At 33.4% G+C, this 12,941-nt stretch overlaps 2 protein-coding genes across 2 annotated transcripts; both read right to left on the bottom strand.

Moving 5' to 3' along the window:
- Positions 1-1,684: 1,684 nt before the first annotated feature.
- Positions 1,685-2,254, bottom strand: LOC145068170 (uncharacterized). Its single transcript, XM_079015144.1, has 2 exons — positions 2,209-2,254; positions 1,685-2,148 (listed from the first exon to the last, which is right to left on the bottom strand). The coding sequence occupies exons 1-2, from the start codon at positions 2,252-2,254 to the stop codon at positions 1,685-1,687; spliced, it is 510 nt and encodes a 169-aa protein (XP_078871270.1).
- Positions 2,255-3,342: 1,088 nt separating this feature from the next.
- Positions 3,343-10,118, bottom strand: LOC145068951 (cysteine-rich receptor-like protein kinase 2). The gene is made up of 8 exons (XM_079015912.1): positions 9,867-10,118; positions 5,353-6,255; positions 5,067-5,180; positions 4,827-4,966; positions 4,491-4,701; positions 4,180-4,414; positions 3,953-4,103; positions 3,343-3,862 (listed from the first exon to the last, which is right to left on the bottom strand). Exons 2-8 carry the CDS (start codon positions 6,110-6,112, stop codon positions 3,521-3,523), a joined length of 1,953 nt encoding a protein of 650 aa, XP_078872038.1. The 5' UTR covers positions 6,113-6,255; positions 9,867-10,118; the 3' UTR covers positions 3,343-3,520.
- Positions 10,119-12,941: the final 2,823 nt, after the last annotated feature.

Genomic DNA, 12,941 nt, shown 5'->3' with positions numbered 1-12,941 from the left:
GTGAAAGATGATGAGTTAGCAAAGGGAAAATGAGACTCATCAAAAATGACATCCCGGGATATATATATATATATATATATATATATATATATATATATATCCGACCATTACTTCTATCAAGACACTTGTACCCTTTATGCATGGAACTATACCCAAGAAAGACTCATAACTTTGACCAAAACTCAAGCTTGTGAGTATTGTATTTTCGAAGAGATGGCCAATAAGCACAACCAAAAGTATGCAAAAAGGAATAATCGGGATTAATGTTTAGTAGACGTGTTATGGGTGTAGTATTATTTAAGAGACAACTAGGCATCCGGTTTATAAGATAAGAGGTAGTCAGGAAAGCCTCATCCCAAAAACGAAGAGGAAGAGATGAATGAGCTAATAGAGGTAAACCAATTTCAACAATGTGACGGTGTTTACGCTCTGCTATTCCATTTTGCTCAGAAGTGTGAGGGCACGACACTTGGTGAGTGATTCCTGAGTTTTGAAAGTATTTATGATGTCTATGGTATTCACCTCCCCAGTCAGATTGAACAACACGCATTTTAGTATTTAACAATCGCTCAACATGATTTTGAAAATTGTAAAAAGTTTTCTCAACGTCATACTTATTCTTAATAAGGTAGATCCAAGTATAACGACTAAAATCATCTAAAAAACTAACATAATATTTAAAACCTCCACTAGATGTTTCAGCAGGCCCCCAAACATCGGTATGAAAAAGTTCAAGTGGAGAAGTGGTTACACGAACAAAACGATTATAAAGGAGTTTATGACTCTTAGCACAATGACAAGCATCACAAATAGTTGACTCATTATTATAGACACATTCTAATTTATTTGACTTCAGAATTGACTTGACAATTGTTGGAGCAGGATGACCGAGACGCCGATGCCATTGAGATGGTGAGACTTTAACACTTGACGCAGACTTTGAAGAATTACTAGAAATAGAGCGATTGACTGGTACTGGATAGAGACCTCCTTTGCTTCTACCGAGTAGAAGCGTTTTCTTCATGACCATGTCCTTAACAAAAAAACAAGTAGGATAAAACTCAATGAAAACATTATTATCGGAAGTGAGTTTATGAGTAGATAAAAGATGCTTGTTGATATTAGGGACATGTAAGATGTTTTTGATAGCAAGAGATCGACCTAAACCGGGATTATAGAATGACCAATATGAGAAATTGACAAACCTGCTTCATTTGCTACTTGAACTTGATCCTTCCCATGGTAGCACTCTTGAATAGTCAGACGATCAAGATCACTTGTAAGGTGATTTATTGCTCCCGTATCAATGTACCAGCTTGATTTTGGGTTATACCCTCCTGTGGTCACACTATTTCCACTACGATACTCCTCAACTTGATACGCATGATTGAACCTGTTATAACAGTTCAATGTAGTGTGACCTGGTATGCTACATACCTGACATCGTAGGCCTCTATTATTTCTGCCACATTTGCGGCCACGTCCGCGACCTTTGCCACCACAATAGTTATTTCGCTGATTGGAGTTATTATGCCCATTATTGTTGTTGTGACGAGGGGCATTGGGTTCATGCCTAGTAGCATTGTTGGCTGATGAAGTATACTCCACTGTAGTGTTCATAGAGGCTGCTTGTGCTTCATGTGCAATTAAATAAGAGTAGAACTCTGGAAGATTTACCTTCCGCTCATTGCTTAGAACAGTAATAGTATTGAAAAAGATCACTGTGTCCAGGCCCCAAGCCGGCTAGTATGTAACCAATCACTTCTTCGCCACCCATACATTGACCAATGTTTGCCATGGTGTCGGCAAAACCTGTCATTTTCTGATAATACTCGGCTGCACTCATGTTTCCTTTCATTGTTGTGGATAGTTGAGTATGGATCTGAATAGAGTTTCCTCGATGTTGTGCAGAAAACATGGTGTGGAGGGTTGTCCACAATTCCTTTGTAGTATTAGTGCAGCGGATGAGTTGAGGGAGAACCTCTTTTGTCATCGAGGAAAGCAGGCCTCCAACTACAGCCTGATCTTGAATAGCCCATGTATCATAGTTTGGGTTTGGCGATTCCTTGGCAGCATCACCGGTTCCTGTAGTTACCTTTTCGGGAGGAGCAAGTATGGTTCCATCAAGATGTCCAAAGAGATGAACACCTCATAAGATAGGAACAACTTGAGCTTTCCACAGTAAGAAATTGGTGCGAGTTAACTTACATGAAACAGCAGTGGCAATGGTGGAAGATTTTACGGGAGCAGACATTGTAGAGATATCCTTTGGCAGGGAAGACCAAAGAACCGGAGATGGAAGGTAGGTTTTGTTTGGAGCGTGAGATCTTGGCTCTGATACCAAGTAAAACAGAGAATTTGGCGTAACAGATCCCAGTGGGATTGACTGAATACATATATACGAATATGATTACAAGATAACAATTATCCCTTATAATTAGGATGTATCTATACAACAGGATATATCCTATATTCAAAACCTTTTATCTAACCTGTTTACAGGATTTAGTACTTAACATTAAACAATTTACTATACTGGTCATGTAATGATATATGAAGATATGAGGTTACATATAAAGTGTATTAAAAGATATAAGAATTAACATTATATGTATAAGTGACACATATTTTTTACTAAACAAAATAATTGGTTATTTACTATTTTATTAAATTATGAAAATTAAATAATACAATATATTTATTAATTAAATAAAAATGGCTGATTTAACAAGATCCAATTGATTAATTAATTAGAAGTAATCAATTAAAAGTTTTTGGGTTAACTTGATTGTTAAATTGTAAAGTTTTCCTAAATCTATCGACCAGTGCATGTACAAAAAGAAAGGCGGTTTGGGATCAGACAGTACTTGTATCATTAGAATCTCTAATTGCCTCCATTCCACCTCCTTTTCCTAATTCAAAGTCTTAGTTGTAAATCTCCTTGGGTTTACAATTTTCATAGATAATGAAGATAAGCTTGCTGCTTTGCTTTATTGGTTCGTGTCTATCAGACAATATCATTTATCATAAAATTGTCATACAAATATTAATTAGGTGTTTTGTTTTAACTTTGAATGATATGTACTTATTCAAATCGTAGCATTTAAGGTTGGTAAAATCATTATAGAATTGTCAAAGGGTGATTTTGGATCAGGTAATGATAACGGTTAGTTAGTAAATAATACAGATTATTAACATTACACATAATAACCTTACATATCCGAAAGTGAATTGTTATTTTTGAAAGTAGGGTGTCGGTACTTAAAATATAGGACAATAAAATCAACGTAATTATCATCGGAAAATGTTTATAAATGATTTAGTAAATTTTAAAACATGAAATTTACGCCATGAATCCTCAAATCAATTAATAATGTTATATAATACACAAAAAAAAACCTATGTATTACGAGTAGTCCTTTTGCAAATCAAAAGGTAACACGCGTAAATCGTCTAAACAAATATAAACAAAATTCAAAAAATATGGAAAACAAGTTTTTTTTTTTTTTTTTTTTTTCCATTACCTCGGGTAGAAATGACTCTGGGAAACAGTAGCAACAGAACTAGAACTATCCGTGTAACTGTAATTTTGTAACTTTTCTGAAATGTCATTCAATTCCATGGTTTTTTCATCTATGAAAGGAGGATTGGAAGGGAGAGGCAAAGGTTCATCATCTTTTGCCAACATTTTTAGTAACATCGACATTGTTGGTCTTAAAGATGGAGCTTCTTGTGTGCAAAGAAGTCCTATTTGTACGACTTTTTTAGCCTCTTTGTGGTAATTGGTGTTGGGATAAAGATGCATCATTAGATTCGGGTCGAATATCTCCTCCACTGTACCTTCCTGGAAATGCTTCCATGCCTATAACATTAAATTATCAAAATAATATTATTTTTTATAATTAAAAAATAAGTTACATTTTTTTGTACCAGATGAAATTATTATACTTACAATAGACACTAAACTGTCAGTATATTCTGTGGTTTTGCTTTTGTTGTTTTCCATACCGGTGACTATCTCTAGAAGTAAAACACCAAAGCTATAGACATCTGCTTTTTCAGTTAACTGGCCATGGGCTAGATACTCTGGAGCCATATATCCTCTAGTGACGTTTAAATAAAACTTAAAATTAGAAATGTAGAAAGAAAAGCTGACGTGGCACAAATGAAAATACTTACAGTGTTCCAGCTATGGCAGTGCTTATGTGACTTTTATCATCTTGAAAAGATCTGGCTAACCCAAAATCAGCTATTTTAGCACGAAGTCTCAAGTCTAACAAGATGTTAGCAGCTTTGATATCTCTATGAATAATTCGGTTCTTGGTGTTTTCATGAAGGTAAACAAGGCCTTCTGCTGTGCCAATTATGATAAAAAATCTTTTGTTCCAGTTTAGGGTCTTTCCTTTTGTTGCATCTATAGAAAGTTCACAAATTCTTCATGAATACGTTATCCAACACACAATCTAAGAATCAAGAATTTTGAAATTTACCAAAAATAAAGCGGTCGAGACTCATGTTGGGAAGATATTCGTATACGAGAATGCTTTCGGGGCCTGAACAACTGCATCCTAACAACCTCACAAGGTTTTTGTGTTCAACACTGCTAATCATGTTAACTTCGTTATAGAAATCTGCTGCTCGGAATTTGTTGTTGAAGAAGAGCCTCTTCACAGCTATTTCTCTCCCATCTGAAAGAATTCCCTGAGAGATAGATATTCACACTTCACATTAGTTGTTATATAAATATCAGATAGTCATTTGATTTTAGATGACTAAAAGTCAGTCATCTAATATCAGATGACCGAGCATATAGTATAAGGTAGTACCTTATAGACCGTTCCAAATCCTCCTTGTCCGAGCTTATTGCATTCGTCCCAATTTCCCGTGGCCTTTTCAACAGTTGAGTATTTGAAGTTTAAGCTACTATCATTAAGCATCTTTGATAGTTTCTTTGCATCATAAGAACCTGAAATATTAACCACTCATTAGTGTGTTTCGAGAACTCGTACACTAAAATTTTAACAAGTCCAAAATGGAGTAGAATGAATGAATGGATTATATTATACCTTTTCTCTTCTTTTGTATATATCTTTGTTTCCATATATACAAAATTATCATCAGAGCAACTGTGAGAACTGTCACAGAACTAACAACAGAAACCACGATAGCTATTATCTTTCCTGTAAAAGCCATAAATAAAAATTCATGAGTGGAGATCTATACAGAGTGAAATTGATAATATAATATAAATTTTATATATTATATGTAAATATAAATTATATTTTAATTACGAAAATTTTATATACGAGAAAATCTATAATATAAATTATAATCAACAATCGTTTTGGTTACCTCGATTGCTAGACCCGGTTGCAACCACTATAGGATTCAAAAAATCCGTATCAGAATACCTCATAAAACACCCCGTATTCAACACCCTCCCCTCCGACCACGGCAGACATTTCGAAATCGCCGCCGAAGCATTCTCCAAACACGCCCTACACTCCGCCGGAGTCAAACTCCTCCAACATTCCGCCATCACAAACACCGACTCATTCACATTCACCACACTCTCCCCCCTCGCGAAATAATCCCAATTTCTCGAACCCTCAACCACCGCATTCCCCACCGCCTGCCTCACCGCCGCCCCAAACAACCCACTCTTCGCCGTCGTATTCCCACAAACCAACTTATCATTCGGGCCAGTGTATTCATGATAGAAGCTGTAATTTTGAACCCGCATAAAACAACCGTCGAGGTAAATCCGGCCGCCGTTGTTCGGGAAGCAACTGGGGAGAACTGTACGGGCTTCGGCGTAGCATAAGATGCAGTCTTGAGATGAAAGGTCGCCGTAGCATTGGGCGAGGCCGTAGTTGCTGTCGGGTCCGGTGCCGGTGAGGGCGGTGCCGTTGCGAGAGGTTCGCAATAGTGTGCCGATTATTTCCATTGTACGGACGAAGTTTGGGATGAATTGCGTCATGTTGTTTTCTAGTTGTCGGTCGCATGTTATGTTGATGATTTTGGATCTTGCGTCTCCTTTTGATCGAATTAGTAGTGATAGAATTACGATTAAAGTAATCAGAATTGAAGGTGCATGTGTTGATTTCACCATCTTGTATAGTATGGTTTGATTGACTTGATAGAGGCTCTGTTAAAAATGGGAGTTTAACAGGAAGTCTTGTAGTTTGGTTGTTTTCAGCATTGATTATATTGCCAAGTCATCGGTGATCTTGTCATACAATGTACGATTTTTTGCTGTTCAAAAAAAAAAAAAAAAAAGTCAAACGAACAATTACAGTGAATATTGAAATAGAAATTTACTTGTAAACGTGATTAAAATAAAAATATGAAAGTGTGTTAATTGTTACTGCTTGTCAGTGTGTGAAATCAAGTATTCAACATTCTCAGCAAAGACACCGGGAAAAAAAATAGTCTTTCATATTGGTCGGTATTTTTCAGGGTGAGTCGGTGACTTTTTTTTTTGTCGAAAAGGTAAATGCTAAATCATTTTTATATAAACATTCTGCGGGCACATTTAGGAGGCTGTGTAATTTCATTCTGCGGGGACATTTAGGACTTAGGAGGCTGTGTAATTTTTGTAGAAAAAAGAGTTTGGTATAGAATAAGTCCCTCTTTTATAGAAACATTATAGAAATGATACATATCTTTTACAAAATCACAGTAATGGTCCCTGCCTAATTACGGTTTTATGAAATAGTTCTTACATTTCATAAAATTATAGATTTGTCCCCGCTTAAGCAAAGTTATTGAACGTGTCCATGTGTTTCACAAAATTACAAAAATGATCCCTACCTAATAAAATGTACAAATGATGTCAAAAGTATATGATTAATAAACCCGTTGCAAGTATAACTCATTCATACCCCAAACCCTACCGTCCTTTTTTACACCATCCTCTATTCTAAACCGTCTAAACCTGGTATCTTTGTCTTTTTTCTCATGAATCCTAAATCATACAGCTCATCCATACCCCAAACCCTACCGTCCTTTTTTAACCCATCCTCTTTATTCTAAACCTGGTATCTTTGTCTTTTATCTCATTACATCTTTTGATTTTGCAGTTTGTATTTTGTTTTAATTACATTATGTTTGTTCTTGATTGTAGATTTGTTTTCATGTTTCTGATTAGGGATGAGAACCGAACAGAAATCCGAACCAAAACGAACTGAACTGAATTAGGCCCGAATAAGCAATTCAATTCGGGTTTCGGATATCTATATTATGCTTATTCGGTTATCGGGTTATTCGGTTCGGGTTACCCAAATAAGAGCTTATTTAGTTCTAAATACCCAACCCTAATAAACATTCATCCTCCCCTTTCCCCGATCAACATAAATCAAAATCACGATTAACAATTCTGTCCTTGTCGTTCATAACAGGGAAAAAAACCCTACGCTCATTCTCATCGTTTCATATATTGACCAATCTTCTAATCTATTTCCAAACTTGAAATCACTTCTGTCGATCATTCATTTTGTTTCAATGTGTTAGTATGTTATGTTAGTCTTTGAATGTTTTATGTTGATGTATAAAAATACGTTGTTATTCTATTATTCGAGTTATAGAATCCTAATACGGTTAATTCAGATTTTTTTTGTTATATTGGGTCCTTAATCATCTTATACATGTTATTCGGGTAATAACTAAACCGAAACGATTAATACTTGAATCGAACCGAACCGATCCCGTATTGGTTAATCAGTTTGTTTTTAGATTCATACAGTTACCCTTATTTGGTTTTCGGGTTATTCGGGTTCGGATTGGTTCGGTCGGAACCCGAATAACATCCATATTGCTGATCATTGTGGTTGTTGGTGGTGATTGTCAGTTCCTTTATCATGGAAGGAGGAGGTTTTGGTAGTTGTTGGTTATTTTATTGGTGGTGTGACTCTATCTTTAAACCACGTTAATTCATTTTTTTAATTAATAAGTTAAAAAAACTAAAAAATAAAATAAAAACGACAATATAGTTTTTTTATGTATGTGACGGACGAAATAATACAACAAAATCATACTACAAGGACAATCAAAGTGCAAAAAAAAATATTAGAGACCAAACTCACAATTTTAACCAGCCATGTGAAAGATTTCACAAATTTACTCCTAACTTTAATAATTCTTGAAATCAAGGGTTAGACTATTTAAGAATTGACGGATGGTTAGTGTTAGTCTATAAATATGATTGATCCTAATCAATTCAGCATTTTCTAAGATTGAATTTGGATATAATGAATTTTCAATTTTGGTTATAAACATTTTTTATGTTATTGTATCCCCAAATAAAGAGATCATAACACATTTTTTAATGTCCGATATTAGATAACTACATATAATATATATTGATAATGTTTATACCCCATATCAAAATTTTTGGTTCCGCCACTGAGTTAGTCTATAAATATGATTGATCCTAATCAACCTAGCCTTTTCTAAGATCGAATTTGGATATAACGAATTTTCAGTTTTGGATTGTTTTGCTCTATCTCTAATTATCATAATCCAAGAATCTCTAACAATGGACGCCATCCTCAGTTATTCTAGAAAACAAGTAATATGAGAGATTCTTGAAATGTTGGAACAAAATAAAAGCATATAAATATAAATGGTATGAAAGTGGGAAAGTCAGTGAAGTTTTTAATACCCTAATCGGCTACTTTTGTTCGATAGTAGATGGGTTACTTTCATGTTCGTAGGTAGCATATAAAGTCAAGGATAGGTACCGACTATTTATAATTATTATATTTATGATTATCTTTTCTAAAACAAATTTAATTAATTACATATTGAATTTTTTACAATGTCACATAAGAAGCTTATTAATTATATATATGTAAATGATAAAAAAACACTTATAATCTCATATTCTTTTTAATTATATATTTAAAGGAAAATCAATAAATAATATTTTTTTACGTTTAGCATAATATAATATATATATCTTGTATGTTACTTTCAACTAGTTTGATGTGTCTTTGAATTTAATGAGTGGACCTAAGTTCATACTCAGATTACATTGCACCTTATACTTCAACTACCTACTTTTATTATCAAAAGGTTGTGGGGCATGTGTTTGACATATAGGCTAAAAATTAATATTATAATAACAAATATATCAATGGGTAAATTACAGAAACAAGGATTTCCCTTCAGATACTCATTACTACGACTTCAGATGTGAATGACTTTTACACGCCAAATAGTTTTTTATTAGAAAGAAGAAATACTGGAACATGAAGCATCAAAATAAATGCAATAAATTTACGTTATTTTTAATTTTTTATAACCTTATTATATTCCAACTTTATAATGAATAGATTTGAAGAACTTGATGATGATGAGTTACAGTTCAAAGAATATCAAAGCAATTAATATTATTAGATAATATCTCCCACGTTTAGGAATTAATACGAAAACGATCAAGTTTCTAACATCAAATTGGTTCTATAACATTCCTGAAAACAATTTTGATAGAATCAATCGTGCACAGTTGACAAATTGGTTCTATATCATCAATCTAAGTTGTAAAATCTAACTAAAAACGCAATGATTCCATCATAAAAGCGATATTTCCAATAAAAAAACAGCAATATAAGAATGATTTCAGGTCAGAATTCTTATGCTTCAGTTACGACTGGATAATGAACTCTAGAAAAACATGAAGAAAGGTTGGAAATGAAGTATTCTTATAGAGGTATGAAAGCATTTGAAGAACTTAACGATTGGTTCTATCGAGTAGTCAGAAGCAAATCAAATTCGTTGTTGACAATTAACATTCGAATCATAGTAGCATTAATTGCTCTGAAAAATCAAAAACAAATAGAATAACTACAGATAGGATTTCATACCTGTTGACTACATTTGAATCATGAAATCTAGCTAGAGGCGGATTTGAATTTTCGCTTCCTTCTTCAGTTTGTGGTCTTCTGGATTATAATTATAGGACTGTTAAATAAGGGTAGGTGATCACCACTTGCATATACATAGACTGGGTCAAAAAGGAGAAGAATGTGGAAGAATAATCGATGAAGCCAACAATGGAAGATGGTTATTCTGCGATGAAGATTGACTTTCAAGTTTCAAGTAGTATGTACGCGCTGCATAAATTGTCACTTCAAATTTATACGATTTCGAATTTGTGTGAGGCCATTCTTAGATATCTTTTCTTCCGTTTTTTATTAAGTTACAGAAATAGTCCCTAGACTATACCTTATTTTGCAAAGTGATGATTTTTTTTTTGTCAAAAACTCAAAACTTTTTATTGCAATTTCAAGTCTCTAGCCCAAACGTCATTGTCAACAACCATTAAATAACGCATGCTAATTGCACATATCAACTTTCTAAGGGCGTTTTTGTCTTTTTAGAGAAAAAAATATTTCTAAATCGTTTTCATCTATAACTCCTTTCATCCATTATATCGACATATAACAAAATATTATAGCATATAACTATCAAATCTTTTTAGTGATCTTAAAGTTATGTTTTTTTTATATCATTTCAACGGACAATAATCGAATTTGAAATTAACAAAATCAGTTTGGATGATAACATGTACGCATTTTTTCAACATTAACAAAATTGGTTCGGATGATAACTTGTACGGCTTTTTTAAAAAGAGTTTTCTAAAGTAAACATCGCCAATAGCCCAATAATACAAGTATATAAATAATACAATTATTTGTTTACGGAAATCACACAAACATTTAGAACCTTAAGTTGGCCTTGGGGGTGTTCGGACATAAACTGAAAACCGTAAGCACGAATTTAGTGAGTTTCCCAAAATACTGCATACCATACATATATGTCAGCTCAAAACTTTGTCGAGTCTATTTCACCCCGAGTCTATTTCAACTAATTTGTCGACCCAAGGCCATACCGAGTCTATAATCAAGGTCCTTCGACAAGAAGTGTTTGGATAAGTTATCTTAGGACCAATTATTCTCCACGTCACAGACCGGGCATCAAACCATTCTCATTGGGTTTACATCAACAACTAAGTTTGATCAACAATGTTGTTCATAAACTTCGCTTTTATGAGATGTTTATGATTCGTATCTTGGTAAAGCATACTTTCTCAATAGAAGACTGCCTTAAGATTCTGACTCAACATTGTGAGTACATCAACAATTTTCAACGTACCAGAGATTTTTCCAGTTGAGTTTTATATGTATTTTGGTATTTGTTCAAACAGTTCAACAATAGAATCAATGGGCTATAGATGTTTAAAAGTACTTATTTTACTTTCATCTATGTTTTACATCTAAGGGAGCCTATGAAGCTCCTATTATCTGACATTCTTCAGCCCAGTTCATTTAATTTTTTATCTTATTGTATTGGTGATAAATAAAAATAAGGGAAATATTATGTGAGCATCCTTATCCGATTTTATGGTTTTCGAGCTTAGATTTTCGAGACTTCTAAAGATTATGATTTATTTACTGATAAGATGTGACATTGATTTTTAGTCATCGTTGATCAAACTTATTGTCGCACTATATATGTCTTGGATTTAGATTATTTATTATTCAAACTCTAACATAGGATGTTTGATATTTTTTTATTTAAATTTCTTATTATGATTCAAGAACAAGAGGTGTTTCATACTTTTGAAGATAAAGTGTGATATGATTATGGGATCTTCAGTTTAGTAATTATTGCGGAACATTGAACTTGATTTTAGCAACTTACTGATCAACTTTGTGGATTTGGATCTCACTCTCTAGTATCATAGAATTAGAAGCATAATTCTTGGTACTTAGAAGAACTTGACATCATAGATTTCATTGTTCACATTTAGCGATCACAAACACTTCAAATTTTAAAGAAATTTCAATATTTGGTTCTCACTGTGTATCATTTTAATTTATTACCACATCTGGTAGTTAGACATTATATACTCTAGCCATATATCATTGCATTTGTATCACTCATCATTTCCAAGCATTTAAAAGGAGATGGTTAGAGCAGAAAATGTTTTACAATGATAAGTGATAAGTATGTTAGAATATTTCTATTATTAAATAGAGAGGGAAACTAGGTCATTTAGAACGCACCTCACAAATTAAGTCATTCTAGTTAGAGAGAAGGGACGGGATTTCTCCCTTGTCAATAGTTCTTCATATTCAAATTTCGTACTCTATCTTTTTAATGAAATATTGGATTATTAATACATGTGTTTATCATTTAAACAAACTTCAAGATATTATTATTCTACAGCGGCTAACCTTCTCATGGGATCCTACAAGGTGTTTTGATAATTAAAAAATCAAGATTTTCTTAAGGATAGTGTATATTCATATTCTGTATTGTTATTCCTCTCATATGTATGAGTTTTGAGAAATTTAAAGTGGTTGTTCAAGATCTTATAGTCTTTCAAAATTAGCGAATATGGGTAGATATACTAACCTGATTAAAAACTAGATAACATCGACAAAAAAATGTGATTTTAGTAGTTGAAAAACGATTTCATGTAAACCTTCAGCAGCTCGAGCTACTTGGCAAAATTGTAAAGACATACAGTCTAGATCCAAGTTGTCGAGGCAACTTGATTGTCAAGCACCGTGAACAGCCTTTCTCGAACCTAAAATTGTATCATATAAGGATATAAGAGGTATTTTGGGTATAGACTACGAATAGAGCAACTCACAATGATTGACAACCACATGTACGGATAGTTTTGCTAAGTAACTCGAGTCACATGATGAGTTTTCCATATATTTTTTTTCAACTGTTGAAACAATGATTTTTTTAACCGGATTTCGGATACTCTAATACATGTACTCACATTTTTCTAATTTTAGAAGACTCTCAAAATCTTTAACATGCCTAACTTCATATCATCCCACATGGCTCGTAACAACCTATACGCCTAATTTAATTTATATAAAATAGTTATTGGTAACTCAAAAACATAAATTGACGAC

The sequence above is a fragment of the Lactuca serriola genome, chromosome 8 (assembly GCF_051521515.1).
Source record: "Lactuca serriola cultivar US96UC23 chromosome 8, Lser_US96UC23_V15, whole genome shotgun sequence".
Lineage (NCBI taxonomy): Eukaryota > Viridiplantae > Streptophyta > Magnoliopsida > Asterales > Asteraceae > Lactuca > Lactuca serriola.
Note: the sequence above shows the minus strand (reverse complement) of the source record. Positions and strands in the feature narration are given on the sequence as shown.

What these genes read in the sequence shown, in the direction of transcription:
- LOC145068170 (XM_079015144.1), bottom strand. Translation starts at nt 2,254, where the DNA reads ATGTCTGCTCCCGTAAAATCTTCCACCATTGCCACTGCTGTTTCAT. An exon ending in CATTGCCACTGCTGTTTCAT is followed by an intron (nt 2,149 to 2,208) that starts GTAAGTTAACTC and finishes CTATCTTATGAG; the next exon opens with GTGTTCATCTCTTTGGACAT.
- LOC145068951 (XM_079015912.1), bottom strand. Translation starts at nt 6,112, where the DNA reads ATGGTGAAATCAACACATGCACCTTCAATTCTGATTACTTTAATCGTA. An exon ending in ACTGCCATAGCTGGAACACT is followed by an intron (nt 4,104 to 4,179) that starts GTAAGTATTTTC and finishes AAACGTCACTAG; the next exon opens with AGGATATATGGCTCCAGAGT. An exon ending in CTGACAGTTTAGTGTCTATT is followed by an intron (nt 3,863 to 3,952) that starts GTAAGTATAATA and finishes TTAATGTTATAG; the next exon opens with GCATGGAAGCATTTCCAGGA.